Genomic DNA, 19834 nt, shown 5'->3' with positions numbered 1-19834 from the left:
TCCATTTGAACCCCCCAGCAGGCCCAGACATGGCTACAGGGACGGATACGACCGTGACGACGGAGGACGATGTCATTGGAGCGGGCAGTGGGTCCCCGCAGCCTAGGCGCCCCCACCAGACAAAGTGGGGTTGTTCCATTCCATGATCGCCAGAGCCTCGAGCTGTTCAGCTGTGCCGGAAGAAACCAGGAAGGAGGGTTTCCTGTACCAGAAGCGCGAGGCCAAGAGCAAGACGATCATGGCGGTGCTCCTCCGGATGACGTGTGGGAAGAGGGCCTGGCCCTCTTGAACATTTGCACGGCTCCAGCCAAGCGGGATAGGTTGGAGAAGAAGTACCAGGTACTGGAATCGGCACTGGTCGCAACCATCGCCGGATTCAGTGGTTTCGGCGGTCATGAGGAAACAGTCATCTGACCCGTCCTCGTCTTCAGTACTTCCAGACAGCGAGGGTATCACAGAGTTCCCCCCTTCTCACCTGACACCGATCCTTGCTGGACTCTGTGGGTGGTGTCTTCCTGCGGACAGACCTGTACTTGAATAAGGCTGAGCAAGTCTCTTCCGGCTCCAGTGTGCGTTTAAGATTACGGGATGCAGCAATCCGGGGATCCGGGAAACGAAGAAGACGTGCTGATGGTGCACGAGTCCAGGAAGCAAGAGGAAAAGGGAAAGGGGCAAGGAATGGAAGTAGAAAAGCTAGGAACCAGGAAAGCAATACTGCGAACTACAGAGCACACGTCTGATCGCTACTTGGCAATAGCATTGAGACGCACGGAGCCGCGGGGGTGCGGTCTATTAGTAGAATACGTTACGTCCAACGTATAAACCGCGGAAGGCGTGTCACGCTGGATGGCCATGTTGGGAGTGTCAGGGAATGCAAGGCCCATTGCGATAAGGACCAGGAACACCAAAAGGGGCGCGTCCTGTGGGTCATGACAGAGGGTAAGAAGATGGACGCCATGGGGAGGAAAGTGATTTACACTGCAGTGTCCACCGTCAAGGTGGGCAACGCACTAGCCAGGTATGACAGGGAATTAGGGAATTGTGGTACAAGCGTGGTCCGTTTTTGGAGTTCCTCCCAGACGACACGAGGATGGAGGTGATTGCCCTATTCCAGGAGGGAGAGGTAGCATGACATCATGCCATCACAGTGGCGCTGGACGATGCCTACACAAGGTTCTGGCAGTTCGGGGAAAAGTTTCGCTCCTCCAGAGGAAAGTCGGGCAGATCTTCGAAATATTTCTCCTCATACTGTCAGCCTTCCAGATCCACCACCCAGGAAGCCCACAGAGGTGGTTCCCAGGCCTACGGTGGAGGAAGACTGCATCACCAGCAGAGCAGAGTGCCAGCCAAAACATCAGCCTCCACCCCAGTGGCGTAACACAATATGTGGGGGGCCCCCCTGCGAGCCATGCTGAGAGGGCCCCCCCAACTCGGCAACAAATCACGGGACGTGCCACACTCTGGGCCGGCCTAGATTATCACGCTTGCACAGTACGCATGAACGTGCTGCTGAAGGGGGGGTATACCGCACACTGTACTAGGAGAAAGATATAAATATGTGTTGTAATGCAATATACAGCACACTTTCTGAGAAAAATTGGCTAAAAAGCCAGAGTGTTGCCATTGTTTTGTAGGGTAACACCAATCCAATACATGCAAGTCACCAACAGTGCACAGGAACATTAATGCGTTGCTATTAAAAATGCCATGCCATATTGAAAACATGTCCCACTAGCTGCACAATGTAGACCAGTGTAGACGTTATAACATTACAGTAAAGCATGCCAGGCCACATTTAGACATACCTAGACTGTTGCGCAAAAAGCCAGTCGAAGCAATAAGACTCATTAAGAAGAGAGCACACATTGAAGCCCGGGTCTCTGCTGCCTCTAACAACACAGCTAAACTCTTTAAAATCTGCACTGAACTGGTCAATCCTGTTGCGGTCTCCACCTCTCCTGTTCCCTCCCAGGCCCTCTGTATGGCTGTGGCCTCTCACTTCTCCGCTAAAACTCAGGATATCCTGTCCACCTCAGCCCCCCCTTTGGCCATCTCTACCTCTCCTCCTCCTTCTTTCTCCTCTTTCTCTCTGACAACACCCGACAAGGTTTCTAGACAAGTCTGATCCATGAAAGTGCCGTCCAAACAGGTGCTCCCTTGCTCCTCCAGAACCATCAAGAACCATACTGACACCCTCGCTGCACCTTGGACGATTTCTGTAATCACTCTTTCACCGCTGGAACCTTCCCCTCCCCCCTTAAGCACTCCCTTGTGCACCCACTCCTCAAGAAGCCGTCTGCTGATCCTACCTGTCTGGCAAACTATCGCCCAATCTCCATCACCCCATTCCTGGGCAAACTCTTGGAAAAAAGCTGCCCATCTCCCAGCTTACTCTCCACATTGAATCTGTTGGTTGTCTCCATGACCATCAGTCTGGCTTCAGAGCTGCCAGAGGCACCGAAACTTCTCTCCTGAACACCTGTGAAGATCTGCTCTCTAACCTTGATTCTAGCATTCCTTCTGTCCTAATCCTCCTTGATCTTTCCTCTACTTTTGACACAATCAACCACGCCATCCTGATCAATCGACTCTGTGAGAATCTGGACATCACCGATCAGGCCCTGGAGTGGCTGACCTCCTGGCTCTTGGACTGCCCCTCCCAGGTCCAACTTGGTCCCTTTCTCTCTGCCACCTCTCTCTCTACCTGTGGCATTCCCCAGGGCTCTATCCTCTCACCCTGGCTTTTCAACCTCTACTTGGCCCCTTTGGCCCACCTGATCTCTACCTTCTCCACTAACTGTGTTATGGGGATGACACTCAGCTTTCCTTCAGGCTCCTCTCATCTCTTGCTCATTCCTCACTGTCTATCCGTGATTCAGGATTGGTGCACTCCAACGATATCTACCTTAGTGCCATTAAGATGGAGATCTGTCTCATTGGGACCCCTGTCCCTGGTTTCCCTCTCTCACTCTGGCCGCCCACCTTGGGCCCTCTTCTTTCTCCTTCCTGCGAGGCAAAAAACCTTTAGTGTCATCTTCGACTCCACTCTCTCTTTCTCTCCTAGCATCTCGGACATTGCCAAGAAGTCCCACTACCTACCAGCTGCTCCTACTCAAAGGGACTCTTCCCTTTCTCACATTACCCCAGAAGCACACTGTCTCCAGAGCCCTGTTTCTCTCTAGGCTGCACTACTGCAACAGCCTCTTTCTCAAGCTGTCTTCCTCTACTCTCCACCCTCTGCAACTATTCCAGAACAAGACATCGAGACTCATCCTTGGCCCAAGCCCATGGATCATATCTCTACAGCCCTGAAATCTTTCCACTGGCTCCCGGTTGTTGCAAGAATCAAGTTCAAGACCCTTTGCATTGTCCACAAGGCTTTCTGGGGTCTGGCCCACACTACATCCAACGCTCTCTTCCAAAATACCTTTTTTCTCTAGCCCTTCCCCCGGCTACCTGCAACTTTCTAAGGGCTAGACGCTTCTTCAGGCAGAGAGTGGGGGTAGAGCTCTCTCCTCTGCAGGTGCCTCCCTCTGGAATGGCCTCCCTGCCACTCTCAAACTTTAGCGGACCACCTGATGTTCCGGAAGCAGCTCAAAACTTTCCTCTTCTCCTCTGCTTTTGCTCTCTCCCTCCCCTGCTGACCTACCTGACCTACCTGTCTGCTCTACTGACTGGTTGCTTGGCTACCCTCAGAGTCTCACTGAGTCCAGGCTCTTTCTTGATCAGTCACCCTTGCACTGCCTCCGGCCTACCACGCACTTAGGGACTGTAACTGTAACCCTAAAGTCCCTTGTTCTCCTTGCACTACCTAGAGCCTCAATGTCCTGGCTGCACTTACTCAGAGCATTACAGCCCTGTTTTCCCCTCCCTTCTTCCTTGCTCTTCTCCCTCCAATTCCCCTTGCATTTCTCATTCTCGCACTTGCACGATTTGAATGACACAAGGCCTAGTAAGATCATTTGTCTTGTCCATTCTCTATCTTCACTACATTGCTTGTCGCACCAAGAAACACTTGTGTATAGGCGGGTTTTAATAGGCATATCATATCATTTTATCACAGATGCTTAAAAAATATACAATGCTGCAGTAAGAAATGTCTAGACTGGCAGCACCCAAATGGCAATCTAGCCAGGTAATTACACTTAGCAGGACTGCTTTATTAAAAATGCGCAGTAAAAGAAAAGTCATAACAAACTGAGGAATAACTAGACTGGGTGCACCAAAATGATAGCCACTAATACCACATATCATGCCTCCTTAGCCTGGACATGGACAACCATTATGATTTATCACACAATTCCACCACCCACACATCCCCTCTCCCTCCCATGCCCTACCCCAACCTCCAAAATCGGCTCCTTGGCCCAGAATTACCTTCACTTCCCTCTTCCTTGTCCCAGAGCTTAGGTTTGAGGCTCCCTGCCTCATAGGTAAGTACTGGGGTGAGAAAGAGTGGGATTAGGAGTAATGAATATAGAGGTAGCTAAGTCAGGCATTACCTGCATGTACCTCTACCTCATCCCAGTGCTTGTGTTTGAGGCATATTCCCTCCTACACAAGTACTGCCTCATACACAAGTACAGGGACAAGGAAGAATAGGGCTAAGAGTAATGGCGATTACCAATAAGTAATTAAGGCATTAAACACAAGTAGGGGCCTAACAATATTCAGTTGACTGGGCTGCAGCACTCACCCCCAGAAACTTTGGGCTATGTTGACTCAACCTGGCTGACCTTCAGAGCAGTTACCGGACAGAACAGGACACAGATGTTAAATGGCACCTGGGTTTCACTGTTAACAAGGGCCCAGTAGTTACTAACGTAAAGCATTTCACTGTTAGTACCTGCATCCAAATGCCAAATTTTTTAGGCAATTGAAATTGTGATGTGGGTTTAGTACTTTCATGCCAGGGAAGTGATTGGAAGGGTAGAAAGGGAACAGGAGACTGTTCATTCTCGCAACAGTTCATAAGTGGGTGCTTTCACACTTAAAGGAGGGAGTAAACTGCTTGTAACATTGAAGCTGCACTAGAATAGTCTCATTAAAATGCGTAAAGAAGTTAGATGCCCCCACACAAATAAATTGGCCTCCCCCACCACCTGTGAAGTTAACGCCTCTTCCAAAATTTGAAGGATCAGCCCCCCGAAATGTAGGTTTTGTTGTGCCCCTGAACACAAGCACAAACACCATTCACCATAAACACGCATGCACGCCCAGCCATACTTACATTTAAGTGTGCACTCTTTCACCATACAGGCACACTTAAGCAGCCATTCATACATTTGTGTGCACCCTTTCGCCATACACTCACACAGGCAGCCACCTCCACATTTAAGTGTACAACCTTTCATAATACACTCGCACACGTCATTGGTTGAGGGGAGCCCTATTACTTAAAAAAGAAATTGGGCCTCAGTATAAGTTTGCTGGTCCGGTAACAACAGTACTGGTAAGCTTGCCGGTACCCTTGTTACCAGACCAGCAAACTACGAGTTCTGCTCCCGGGTGCCTTCCCGCCTGCCAGGTCTGACCTGGCGGGCATACCGGCTCCCGCGAGCAGAGCATGTCGGATGCACCAGCACCATTCTGAATGGTGCTGGTGCATCCGAGCTCCCCATTCCCATTAACCCTATGGGGATAAAATTTGAATGGGGAACATTTTTTTCCGGTGCCCGCGAATGGCCAATTACTGGGTCCGGCGGGGCCGTAATGACCCGGTAATTTGCCATTCGCCGGTGCTGGAAAAAAGCACAAGTTTGGCGACTGATTGTTTCTTTTTGAAATCACTCTGGGCCTCATTACCCGGTAGGCGGTGAGCCATGGCGCTATTAGCGCCATGGCTCATGCCGGTAAAATACCGGCACCGCCTTGGCGGAAAGGGGATTTACCGCCCCATTCCAAGGTTGGAGGGGTGGTAAATCCCCCTTCCGCCATTGCCCTTCCCCATTCCAATTTCTGCCCCATAGGGCTCTATGGGAATGGGGAAGGCGCTAATTACGGCACCGCAATTTTGCGGTGCCGTAATTAGCTCCAAGGTCCCTTAGCGGGTTGGATTTTAATGCCTGCAAAAAGCAGGCGTTAAATCCCTCAACCCGCAAAGGGACCTCGTAGCAAGGCGGTAGGGATTTACCGGTACCGGTATTTTACCAGTACCGGTAAATCCCTACCGCCATCCGTGTAATGAGGCCCTCTGACTTCATAAAGAAATTTTCTGTTAAGGACCAAACCATAACGGAAATCATTTCTTTATGAAGGCAGAATGACTTCAAAAATAAACAATTTCGTTTTGAAGTCATAGGGCTCCCCCACCCCATGACATGGAGGCCTCCAGCCTGGGGTCTTCCATGTCATGGGGTAAGGGGAGCTCTCGGACTTCAAAAAGAAAGTTTCTTTTTGTAGTCATTCTGCCTTCATAAAGACAATATTTCTGTTACAGAAATATTGTCTTTATGTAGGCAAAGTGATTTCAAAAAGAAATAAAAAAAAAAAGATTTTGAAAAAAAATATTTTTTTTCATTTTTTCTCTCCAAGTGGGGCCCCCTCCCAGGCCTGTGCTAGCGGGCCCCCCCGCACCGCGGGGGCTGCGGGGGCCCCTGTTACGCCAGTGCTCCACCCATGCACCGCAGTGGGAGGCCGGCTGACTAGGTTGTCTGCGATTGGGAAAGATCAAGAACATACCCTAGAGTCTGCAGATCCCACCGGTGCCACGTCAGGAGCAGCACATCCCTCAGCTCTTGGAGGAGGTATGGGCCATGCTACAAAAGGGGGCGATAGAGCTGGTTCCCCAGCGACTCTGTGGCTCCAGAGTCTATTCCAGCTACTTCTTGGTAAGAAAGAAGACTGAGGTAGAGGTGGGGGGGGGGGGGGGCTGGAGGCCCATTCTGGACCTGCCACGTCTGAACAAGTACCTCAAGTCTCAGAAATTCCGGATGGTCACGTTGCAGCATGAGGTCGGCCAACTGGATAGAGGGGATTTCTTGACGTTGCTAGACCTGCAGGGCGCATACTTCCACGTCCCAATTTACTGGAAACACCAGATGTTTCTACATTTCGTAGTTCAGGGACAGCACTACCAGCTCAAGTAGGGCCTTTCGGCTTGAAGTCTTCCCCCAGAATGTTCACAAAGTGCCTTTCACTGGTGGCGGCCCATCTAGCCTCTGCAAGGGATTCATGTATACCCGTACCTCGACGGCTGGCTCATCCGGGCCCGGTATGGAGAGCAGGCCGTCGGACACACAGAGGCGGCCTTCATGCTGCTGATGGATCTGGTAATGTCCATCAATTATAAATCCTGCTTGACACCACTGCATAACGCGCTGTTCCTAGGGGCCAGACTCAATACAGTGTCCTGCCTAGCATCACCCTCGGAGGAGAGGGTAGCGGCATTCAGGGGAAGGTGCAGTGGTTGTTGTCGATGAAGACCACCATGGTGCGGACAATCTAGTCATGCTCGGCATGATGTTATCCTGCATCTACCTCATTTGGCTCTGCAGGTTACAAATGCAAACTCTTCAGGAGTTCCTGCACGTTCGCTGGGTACAAGTGCCTGGAAACTTTGCTCAGAAGATCACTCTGGATGACGAGTTCCGTTGGGCGATAAGGGGGTGGGGCGTCCACTCCAATGTCACCCTGGGCAGGGGGTTTCGGGACCCGCCATTCCAGGAAATGGTCACCACGGATGCTTCCTTGGAAGGCTGGGGAGCCCACACCGGACGTCTGCACGCCAGAGGCCTGTGGCTGCCGGAGGAGAAGGATCTCCAGATCAACATCCTGGAGCTACGGGCAGTGTTCTGGGCCCTCAAGTCATACCTTCCTCTGACGGACAAGGTGGTGCGATCTTCACAGACAACACCACCACAATGTTCTACATAAGGAAGCAGGGGGCACTCGATCCCCAGTGCTCTCCAGGGAAGCGCAGGACTTGTGGCGCTGGACCGTGGAACAAGAAATGTTCCTCGTCCCTGTTCAGCTAGCGGGAGTCGAGAACACCATCACGGATTCCCTCGGCAGGGAACTGCGCTCCCCGCCACAAGTGGGAAGTAGACCACATCTTCGCCAAGTGGGGCAGGTCCCAGATCGATCTGTTTACAGTAGTGGCAAACTCCAAATGCCAGAAGTTTGCCTGCAGATTCCACTTGCCGAAGAGCCTGGGGGACGCGTTCTGCTTCCCATGGGAAGGGATGTTTCTGTATGCGTTTCCCCCGTTGCCTCTTCTGCTATGAGTCATCCATACACTCACAGTGTCAGTGCAGGATGATACTCATCGCCCCGGTGTGGGCGAGCCAGATTTGGTACCCGGACCTTCTCAGCCTGTCAGTCGCCTCCGATCAAGCTAGCAGTGGTACCGGATCTTCCCGCCAGACAAGCAGCAATCCTGCATCACGGCCCGGATCGCACAACCTCCGGGCTTGGCTCCTGCAGCCCTAGAGTTTGGAGGATATGAGTTGCCTACGGACTGCTGGGAGGTCCTCGCCAAGACCAGGGCAGCATCGACTTTGAAGTGCTACAGCCACAAGTGGAAGTGGTTCACAATGTGGTGCCTTTGGCAGATGATTACCCCTCTGAGGGTCATGGCCCCGCAGATTCTTCCATATTTGCTATCGGACCGGTGCACACCTCGATCAACACAGTACATCTGGCGGCTATCTCCCGCTACACCAAGTCTCCAGGAAGGTCTTCACTTTGGTCTCATCGACTCGTCAAGGAATTCCTCAAAGGACTTTTACGTTCTTTCCTGCCAGTGAAGGCTCCTGCCCAGGCAGGGGAACTGAACGTGGTGCGGACATGGCTCAGGCGGGCCCTCTTTGAGCCTATGCATCAGGCCCCTCACAAGTTCTTCTAGTGGAAAACAGCTTTCCTGATGGCCATCACCACCGCCAGTAGGGTGGGTGAGATACAGGCCCTATCCTGCAAGCAGCCGTACGAATCGAGGGTGGTGCTGCGGACGCACCACTCATTCATGCCGAAGGTTCTGTCCGAATTCCACTGCAACAAACCTTTGATGTAACCCGTTTTTTTCCCGAAACCTTTGTCACCTGTTGATAGGGCCTTGCACTTGCTGGATGTTGCTGGTGCCCTAAAGTTCTACGTGGCACGAACAAAGAGTTTTTGAAACACTTCATAGCTGTTCATGAATTTTGTTCCGGTGAACCATGGGAAGTCCTTGTCAAAGGTTTCCATCTCAAGGTGGCTCTCAGGCTGCATCATGCACTGTCATCGGTTGCCAAACACCGACCACTGCTTGGCCGTCCGAGAGCCCACTCCAATAGAACAATTGCTGTGACAACGGTGTTCCTAGCTGGTGTGCCCCTGCTGGACATCTGCAGGGCTGCTATGTGGAGGTCCACGCACATCTTCACGAGGTTCTACTGCGTCGACTGGGATTCCAGGGAGGAGTCCAGAGTTGGCGGAGCAGTGCTACGCAGCCTGTTCACTTGAGGGGAGTCTGTTCCAGAGGTAAGAGTAATTGCTTCTGTTGAGCCTTGCCACCTCCCATGGTTGTGTAATGTTGTACTGTTGTGTATTAGTTTTCCAATGGCATGTGAATCCATACCACACCCCATGCTGGAGAATGAACAAGTTACTTACTTGTAACTATTGTTCTCCAGCATGGGTCTGGCATGAATTCACATGCAAACCCTCCTGCTGTCACATCTGCAGCTCTTCTTGGTCACACTGCCACTTTATGTGCTTACCAAATCTGAAGATGGCTGCCAACGGCGCAGCTTTGGGAGAGGACTGTCATTAGATGGGGGCAGTAAGACCCAGAGGACAGTGATTGGTTTAGAGGAGAAATACAGTTTGTAAGTGAAAGTGAAACTGTTTTTCTTTTTACTGAGGATTCCCAGCCTGACAGGAAATATTCATGAGCATGTGAATCCATGCCACACCCATGCTGGAGAACAACAGTTACAGGTAAGTAACGTGTTCCTTTTAACAGGTTGGGAAGGTGTGATAAAGAAGAGTAACAAAACATTACCTTCATGGTGATTTAAGGTTTTTTAGTCTGTGGCTCTTACACTTTCACTACTCCCGCCCAGCCATCCCCTCAAGCATGTTCCAGTGCTGTTTTTGTCTATGCTTGCCCTTTAAAAATGGGTAACTGCCGGTTGGAGTGCGGCCACGTTTACTTAGGGGAGCCCTGCGTGTCCTATTGCTGTACACTAGTTTCTATTGCTGCGTTATGTACAGTTTTCAGGCCTGGCATGCTGTAGACTTGACTTCTCTATGGGTCCCTGGATAACCATGAATGTCATTTTTTAAATTATTATTATTTGTTCTCAGTGACATGACACATTTGACCCTGCAGAGCTCTGATTTTCCCACTGTTTTGTGTAAATACATATTTTATGTTTTCTATGCTAGGGGACACAACTCTGTCAGAAAAGGGCAGTGTCTATACTTGACGCATAACAGATGGCTTCTTAGATGTTTTAAGCTCTACCACAATCTCATCTTTTCTGTGTTTCTTCTGCTGGCAGGTATGGGCATTTTTCCGGCATTAACAGGAAGGTGCAGCTGACATATCTGCCCCATGGGCAGCCAAAGACATCGAGTGAAGAAGAAGGTACTGTGGACCAGTTCAGAGTTTGCGTTACTAATTTCTCCAGTATTATCTTAATATTGTTGCCAGAGATGCACACTTGTCTGACATCAATACTGAGTTTGCATCGGGTGGCAGTATGAAAGATTTTCAATATTTGGAATTCAGTCATGAGTGTTCTACTTAAATTTTATACAAGAAGATGTAGAAGGCTTTTAGTGGAGTTACACAGTATTGTAGACCTTTTTATAACATGTTTTTATTTAGATTCTGTTACCATAACAACATATAGAAAACAAATAGCAAGAAAAGAACCCCCTCCACCCCCCGAGCTTCATATCTCAGTCTGTATTCATTGTTCAACGGAAGATCATTTCTCATTCACATAAATAAGTCCAATATCCTTATATTGTGAGGGCACCATTGTTCTTTATATTCCTTTTGAAGAAATTCCAGTACCTTTCCCCAGTCCTCTCTGAATTTCCCATGATCCCCTTGGATGTTATAAGTTATTAGCTCAAGAGCCAGATGTGACCACACCCTTCGTGACCAATCTATCGCCAATGGTGGGGAATCGTGCTTCCAGTTTTTAGCGATTTCCAGCCATGCTCCTATTAGGAGGCCCATAAAATTTCTTTTCAGGAGAGTGTTTAGCGTTTTGTCTTGTGGATCCCAGAAGCCCCCTAGCCATGTTTCCTCTATCCCAAATGCTCTGTTCCCGGGAATATTCCAATCATTTGAGTTTTAATCTCCCCCCAGTATGGGCGTATCTTAGGGCAATCCCACCAGATATGTCTCCAATCTCCCTGCCCACCGCATTTTTTCCAACTGATGTTCGGGGAGGTTGCAAACATTGTGTTCAGTCTCTCCGGTGTCTAGTGCCATTGCACCATCATCTTCACCCACATTTCTCTCATTTGGATGGCTCTTGTCAGTTTTGCCATCATGCCCCATAGGTATTCCCACCTCTCTTTGGAGAGTGCGTAGCCTAGAGTTTTCTCCCACTTTTTCATGTATTGCCAAGTGGTAGGTTCCCTTAGGGCATTAATAAATTTGTACGTGGTGGAAACAAATTTTTTAGATCCAGAATGCGTCATGATGTAGTTCTCAAAGGGGGTCAAGTCCCTGGTCATCGCTTCTTTCATGCGTGGAGTGCTGAGCCAGTGATGTATCTGTTCGTACTTGTATCGATCTTTCGGTGTTAAGTTCAAAAGTGTTTTGCAGTCTTAGAATGATCTGATCTGTTGGCTCTGTTGCATATCACCCACCATCTTGCACCCCCCTTCCTCCCATTTGCTGAACGCACCCTTGTCCAATCCCGGGGGGAATTCGGGATTTCCAAACATTGGCATGAACGGGGCGGGGTCCTTGGTTAATGTTTCGTTTGTCGTGGGTGAGTCCCATATCTCCAATGCCGACTTCATTATTACGCTAATGTTGGTGTTTGCATGTCAGAATCGTTTGTTGAGCCATAACATGTGCCTGGTGGATGTAGTCGCCACCGCTCTGTGCTGTTTTTCCCAAATTTTCTCCCCCTGTTCCGATATCCAATCCCTCATGACCCAGTGTTGGGCCGCTTCGTAATATTTTTTTAAATGTGGCATGGCACATCCCCCCTCCGATCTCTGAGCTGTTAATACCACATTTGAAATTCTTGGAGCCTTGTTTTGCCAGACGTACTTGGAGACCGCCTTCCTTAGTGCTTTGAAGAAGGCCTGGCGGGGTCTTATCGGGAGTGCCTGGAATAGGTACATTAACTTGGGGAGAATTGTCATTTTCACAGCCGTAATTCTACCCCACCAGGAGATCGCTAGCGGGTTCCATTTTAACAGGTCCTTCCTGACCCTTTCTAGAGTTTGCGGATAATTGTGGGAATATAATTTATTTACATGGTCTGTGAGGGTAATTCCTAAATAACTGACGCCCGCGGAGGCAATTTTCAATTGACAGTCTGTAGCCACTGAGCCGATTCTTTCTCCATTCCCGGCCAGTATCAGCACCTCCGATTTTTGCCTATTTATTTTTAACCCTGAAATCTCTCCAAATCGTTCCATTATTCCCATTAGATGTGGGAGGGACTTCTCTGGGTCTCTCCTAAGGCTACTAACATGTCGTCCGCATAGGCCACCGCCTTATGGGCCTGCCCCGCCATCTCTATTCCCCTCACCGCTGACGATTCCCTTATTCTTGCTAAAAGAGGTTACAGGTATATGGCGTATAGAAGGGGGTAAAGCGGGCACCCTTGCTTCGTCCCTCTCCGTAGGTACACTACCTCCGATATCCCACCGTTCACCGCTAATCTCATAGACGGGGAGTTATAATTGGCTCTAACCTTATTTATAAAACTTTTGCCCATCCCCATCTTCTGGAGAACCCGGAATAGAAAAGACCACTCTACTCGGTCAAATGCCTTTTCGGCGTCTAGAGCTACCAATGCAGCGGGGGTTTGTTTGATGCCTATCTTTTCAACGAGATGTAGGACCCTTCTTATATTATCGTGAGTCTGGCGGTTTGGTACGAATCCTGACTGGTCTTGGTGGATTATCCTGGGAAGTACTGGGCCCAATCTAGTCGCCAAGATCTTTGTGTACAATTTAGCGTCCAGATTGATTAAGGCTATTGGGCGATATGAGGCGGGAAGTTGCTCATCCTTTCCCTTTTTATGGAAGACCAGGAGCTTGGCCTCGTTCATAGACCGTGTCAGATCCCCCTTCTCCCCAAATGTATTAAACAGAGATGTAAGTATAGGGGCTAGTATATCCTTATATGTCTTATAATAAATGGCGGTGAATCCGTCCGGGCCCGGGGCTTTATTATTCAGGAGGGATTGTATTGCTGCATAGACTTCTTCTATGGTGATGTCCCTATCTAAGGCCTGTCTATCTACTTCCGTCAATCCGGGTAGGTGAACCCCAGCCAAGAAGGCATCTTGCTGGTCCTCCCTCGGAGAGTCAGAGGAGTATAGCGTCTGGAAGTATCTGCCCAGAATTCTTCCTGTCTCTTCCGTTTGTGTTCTAAGTTGGCCTGATTCCTCTTTTAGAGCTTGTATTGTCTGGGCCTGCTGTTTCCCTCTCAGTTGTCTTGCCAGGAGTCTATCTGCTTTGTTGGCCTTAACATAGTACCAATGTATCGTGTAGAGTTGTGCCCTTTCTGCTCTTTTCGTTCTGAGTGTTTCCAGTTGCCCCTGGAAATGTCTCATCGTTCGCATGAGTTTCCTGGTGGGCGTCTGAATCAGCTCAGTCTGAATCGCCCCGATTTGCCTCTCTAGTTCTTTTTCCCACTGGCGGTGCGCCTTCTCTTTCTGTGATTTAAGCGCAATGAGGTGTCCCCTAATGACCGCCTTATGGGCGTCCCACTGTGTGTTCATATTCGTTCCGGGGAGATTATTAATGGCCATGTATTCTAGGATGTGTTCTCTTAACGTCTGGCTCATCACCGGATCTCTAATGATGTCCTCTGGGAGGCTCCAATTCCATAACCAGTGGCCATGTCTTGACCAGACAATATCTGCCCACAGCGGACCGTGGTCCGAGAGTGTGAGGGGTTCCATCTCAATTCGTTTTATCCTACCCAGAAGCCCGGCCGAGACCCATAGGTAATCTATTCTAGAAGCGGTGCCGTGTACATGTGAGTAATAAGAGACGGTTTTCTGTGTGGGGTTGCCGTTCCTCCATGCGTCTGTCAGCCCTAGACATGTAAATTTCTGCTTCAAACTTTTGGATGGGGTGCCTTGATCTCGCTGTCTGGGTCCCGATCTATCTAAGGATGGGTCCCACGCCATGTTGAAATCCCCGCCCACAATGATGTCCCCTTCCGGTAGCTGTTCTATTCTATTCAAGATGTCACTCAGGTAGCCCTCCTGACCTGTGTTTGGTACGTATACTGTGGCCAAAGTGAGGGTCTGCCTTCGATCGTTAGGGTTAATATTAGACATCTTCCCTGTTTGTCTCTCCATGAAGACTTAACCTGTGCATGTAGGGAGTTTTTGGTCGCTATAAGAACTCCTGCTTTCTTATCCTGTGCGTTCGCCTGAAATATTTGATTGAAGCCCTTGAGACGCACCTTCTGCTTGTCCCGATCTCTAATATGTGTTTCCTGGAGCATTACTACATCATATGCGCCTTGCCTAATGGAGTGTTCCACTTTTTTTCGCTTAACTGGGTGATTGAGGCCTCTGACGTTGTGTGTCAAGATCTTTATCCCCATTGATATATGCGAGATATCAGGCATATCCTATGCTCCCTTCTCCCGTTCATTATATTTGAGTTATGCTCGGTTTTCCCCCAGTCCCCAACGTCCCTCCTCCCCCCAAAACTTGCGCAAACCCCAACTGGCGCGTTTCCCTCCTCCCTCCCCCAACAGCCCTGAGAATGGCATGATTTCCTATTAGTGCTCAGGCGTGTCGCCTTGTGCTTCATACCCTCTAACATTCTCAGGGAAAACTTTGAAGGGAATCCTAAACCCTTCCACGTGACTTCAGTGACTCCAGGTCTTCACTCCCCTCCCCTCCCGGCACCTTTTGTATCTGACTCACATTTCTTGCCTCCATATTCTGGACTTCTTGCGTACCTCCTACTCATGCTTCCTGCTGAACCAATTCTGCCCTTCGTCGGCTTTTATTTCCTTTTACTAGGGCGCCGCACCCTTTTCTTCATCGTTTTCCACTCCCCCCTGATCTTTCTCGGGAGTGGGGACGTACCGCTTGCCTGTGGGGAGTCGTCATCCAGCTCCTGTAAATTTAGGATAGTCAGACCTTCTTCTTTAGTTATCCTCTTTTGCACGCCATCCCAGGAGAATAGTAGACCAAATGGAAACGTCCACTTGTACCTACTTTGATGCGTGGTGAGTTCTTTAGTGATTTGGGCCATGTCCCTTCTTTTCTGGAGCGTTGATAATGCAATATCCTGATAAAATTGTACCTCCTCTCCATTCATCCAGATATGGTCCATTGCCCTGGTCTTTTGTAGTATCTGCTCCTTCTGTGCGTGCCGTGTGAGAGCCACCAGTACGTCCCGGGGGCGGTTGCCTTGAGTTTTCGTTCTCCTTGGGCCCACCCTATGAATTTGATCGATCGGTATTTCTTCTTCCCCCTGCAGGTCAAGGAGGACTTGTTGCACCGCCGATTTGAGATCTTTGTCCTTGACCGACTCTGGCATGTTTTTGATCCTGATGTTGGACCTGCGCGATCTATTTTCTAAATCTTCGCATTGAATCTCAAGATTATGCGTCAGACGGGTCAGTTGTTCCTGCAATTCTGCCACTTGTTGGGATTCTTCCTCCATGTTCTGCACCACCCTCTCCAGGGTGTCCGTCCTCTCACCCAGTCCATCAACCTCTGTTCTTAATTCCTGGAGAGCTGATTTAAATTCATTCTTCATGGTATCCAGATGCGCGTTCATGGAGTCCATAAATTGCAGCTGAAATTCCCCAAACCACGATTTCAAGTCCTCCTTCGTGGCCATCTCGCCGTGGGGAACGTCTGTTTCCTGGGCGCCCCTCGATGTCTTGTGCGGTGTGGCCTTGTCCGGGTTCGCCTTGCCCCCCCCCCCCCAAAGGTGGACCAGATTCTGGTCCTGCTTCTGCGTATGGGACGAGGGGGTCGTCTGTTTGAGCTTCCCTCTTGTCTGTGACATCGGGGACGTAGCGATTTTACGCTGTCGGGTTGCCTCGTGTTAGATTAAGTCGCTTGCCGTGTGGGCTTAGATTATGTTGGGAAGGCTCTCTCCCCCCTTCCTTTTCGGCAGTATCCTAGGCTGTTGAGTTGCCCGACCCCTGTAGTGGGGGGGGGGTCCTGGAGAAAGCGGTGCAGGCCCGTCGTGTCCACAGGCCCAAGAGTAGTACGGGAGCTTCTCGAGAATTCGTGACTCACCCGCTTGGGTCAGCGATCCTTCCACTGTTGGCTAGCCCTCGCCCCTGACTGGCTGCTTCTAGCGGCGAGAGATGCCCTCTGTCCCGATCCCGGCCTCTGCTCCAATCGCGGTGTATAGGTCGCGCGGGTGCGCAACCCCGGCCCAAGCCGATGGTGCTCCCAGAGCCCTTGACTGCGCCTCCGCCCCGAGGAGGGCGTCACCGCTATATTTCTTCCTGGTCGGCTCGAGCGGATCACGCCCCCGGTCCCCGGGTCCGCTCTTCTGTGGCGGGGGGGGGGGGCGCCCCGCCCTTGCCTCTGCCTCGCTCGAGCTTACGATGCTCCCCGAGCCACAGTTCCTCCACCAGGGCGGGTAGATCCTCACCCGGGTCCTGCTTCTGCGGGATGCGTCGCTGGTCACCGCCAGCGCCCCGGGTCCGTAAACCGTCTCCGACGGCAAATGTGTCGGTGGGGGAGGCAGACTTCCACCTGGTTCGAGCGGCGCCTTCCGAGGATGTGCCGGGTGGAGTTCTCAGCGGTAGGCCTCCCGCGTCTTAATGTGTCTGCCCTCGGTGTGATGCGCCTGGGAGGGGCCTGGGAGGGGGGCCGCTCGGCTCCTGCCTCGATGAGGGCCCTGCGAGTGCAGTAGGGGGCCAAACTCGAACCTCATGTGAGTCGGATGCTTCCAGCTGCTACTGTGGCGCGGGAGGGGAGACGGAGCTCAGCTCACGCACGTCCTCCCTCCACGGCGGCCATCTTGGGGTCGATTGTAGACCTTTTATAATAATATGAGGACTAATATCAGGGTTCGAAATTGCCAGGAGCTGGGAGCTATTTAGCTCCTTGTTATAGCCAACAGGAGCCTCGTTACCTTGAAACCAAAAGCTCCCAGGAGATATTTTCGACTCCTGTGGCAAGTGGTGCCAAACAAACCTAGCTATGCGATATAACTGTGTATGTTTGGGAATGTATATAAAAAGAGTATAAAGAACACACATAAGGGACGTTTAGAGCGTACTGAATAATATAAAACAGACAAAAAGTTAGAGGTTGTATCTTGTGCAAAGTTAGATTTGCTGCACACTATGTACTAGCTCCTGGTTCCTCAGAAGTAACTCCTGCCTACCTGGTTATGCCCATTAACCAGGGGCTGCATTTTGCTCCTGGTCAATAAATCCTAATTTCCATCCCTATAATATGTTACCAAATAAAACGCAATTTTATGAATTTTTAAAACATGTTTTTTATCCATCTAGACAGTATTGTTCTTTGCAAATGTTCAAGAACTTGTTCCTGTGCCATAACCCTTTTCTGATTGGAAACAACTGTATAACTAACACATATACTTTTAAATATATATATATATCCATAGTCTGTAACTTTTTGGGTTTCCAACTATTCGTATTGAGATGAAGCACAAGACATCGCTGACCTGAGAGGGAATTGCCTGCGCAGAATGACTAGGAAAAGAGCTAACACTATAACAACATTCCCACACTTTCTCCATTGATTTGGAGTCCAATTCCACATAAAGAGATGTATGCATTCAAAACAAACCCATACTCCTGTGTCGATAATACTGGGATGAGGAGGCCCCAAACAGATGCCACACGAAACCGTGAGAACCAAAAGGAACGCTCTAGGCATTCTCTGGGTATGGAAAACAAGCACTGTACAAGAGCGTAAGGGAGAGCGCAGTAGTCTTTGTGGTAGCAATAGTTGGAATAGTGGACGTGGAGCGAGTAAACTAAGGCGGAGGAGACGCTGAAGAGAAAAATAGCCAGCGGAACAATTAGAAGATATTGGGAAGGAGAGACCTTCCCACCGGAACTTAGCCGACTGGTGTCAGTATCGGCAGGAGGAGGCACAGCAAAGTTGTAGCCATACTGTCCCCAAAAGTCCAGCCGACCGGCAGCCAAATAAACCGAAGAGCACGGAAGAAAAGGTATTAGTCCGTCATGGGATAGAATATGATATGATAGTTTATTTATATAGCGCCTGTACACAATGTGTTTGAGTGCTTCAAGGCAAGGGAGGGAACAAGGGAAAATACGACGTTCTTACAGGCCATGAACAGTAAGGATGTGGAATTTACTATCGTACTCAGCCTGACGACGTTTCAGATAGCGCAAGAGCTAAGACATAGATAAGGAAGGGAGGGGGGGAGTGAAAAGGAAATGGCAACAGACAGGCGACTACCGTACTAGGCCTGACGACATTTCGGTAGAGCCGGAGAAAAACAAAAGGTGAGGGAGATGGGTGCAGAAAGGGAGGGGAGGAACAAAACAAGCAACTATCGTACTAGGCCTGATAACGTTTCAGATAGCGCTGGAGGGGGGGGGGGGGGGGGGACACTAAGGAGATGGGGGAGCGATAAGACGAGGTTGCGATCATACTAGGTCCAGGGACAATTCTGATAGAGTAAGTGCATGGAAGAAAGTAAGGGGAGCGAAAACAATTGCAGAAGTGAGTAGTAACACATAATGTTGCAAGCCAGGATACAAGTTGAAGATGGGAACAGCATGATTCAGGGCCACCATGAGTACAAGATGCAAAGGAAGTCCAGCATGAGAGTTGAGAAAGGGTGGCGCACCTTGAATGAATGAAGTCCATAAAAGTAAAATCCAGCATTGGTGACAAGATGGTGATGGTGAAACCAGAATGTATCAGGACAGACTCCTGTGTGCGGGAAGGGGGGTGGTGGGGATACAAGGGAACAACCCAGGGGGGACCAGAGAGGGTGGGGATGGCCTGTGGGGACAGAGGGTGTAGACACATGTTGGTGCATGCTTACCTGCTGTCTGAGCAGGGGGTCAGGCCCTAGGTCTTCCTGGTCCGAACAGATCCAAACAGGAATTGCCCTTCACTTTGGACGCCCGGACGAAAGACGCCCTTGATCTAAGAGTAAAGAGCAGGAAAGAAGAGGCAGGGCTAAGAAGGTGGCGGGGCTTAGGCCAGGTGACCTAGATCCACTTACACCTGCTCCCCTGCTGGAAAGGAAAAGAGGCTGGAAAAAAAAAAGTAGGGAAAAGATCCAGCAAGCAGGAAGGAACCAGGTGGACAGGGCTTGCTAAGTGGTGAAAAAGAGCGGCAAACAGGAAGGCACCAGGTGGACAGGGCTTGCTAAGTGGTGAAAAAGAGCGGCAAGCAGGAAGGCACCAGGTGGACAGGGCTTGCTAAGTGGTGAAAAAGAGTGGCAAGCAGGAAGGAACCAGGTGGACAGGGCTTGCTAAGTGGTGAAAAAGAGTGGCAAGCAGGAAGGAACCAGGTGGGCGGGGCTTGCTAAGTGGTGAAAAAGAGTGGCAAGCAGGAAGGAACCAGGTGGGCGGGGCTTGCTAAGTAGTGAAAAAGAGCAGCAACCAGGAAGTAACCAGGTGGGCGGGGCTTAGGCCAGGTGACCTAGATCCACTTAACACCTGCTCCCCAGCTCTATGCAAGGC

At 50.2% G+C, this 19834-nt stretch overlaps 1 protein-coding gene across 14 annotated transcripts in view; it reads left to right on the top strand.

Moving 5' to 3' along the window:
• PPIP5K1 (diphosphoinositol pentakisphosphate kinase 1) overlaps positions 1–19834 on the top strand; it is a 1113174-nt gene that overhangs the window by 481586 nt on the left and 611754 nt on the right. For all 14 annotated transcript variants that reach the window (XM_069625171.1, XM_069625166.1, XM_069625170.1 and 11 more), the window contains exon 14: positions 10485–10570. In XM_069625171.1, the coding sequence (XP_069481272.1) occupies positions 10485–10570 (86 nt within the window). The remainder of the gene's footprint in view (positions 1–10484; positions 10571–19834) is intronic.

This window comes from Ambystoma mexicanum, chromosome 11, assembly GCF_040938575.1.
Source record: "Ambystoma mexicanum isolate Mex_15411 chromosome 11, UKY_AmexF1_1, whole genome shotgun sequence".
Classification (NCBI taxonomy): domain Eukaryota; kingdom Metazoa; phylum Chordata; class Amphibia; order Caudata; family Ambystomatidae; genus Ambystoma; species Ambystoma mexicanum.
Note: the sequence above shows the minus strand (reverse complement) of the source record. Positions and strands in the feature narration are given on the sequence as shown.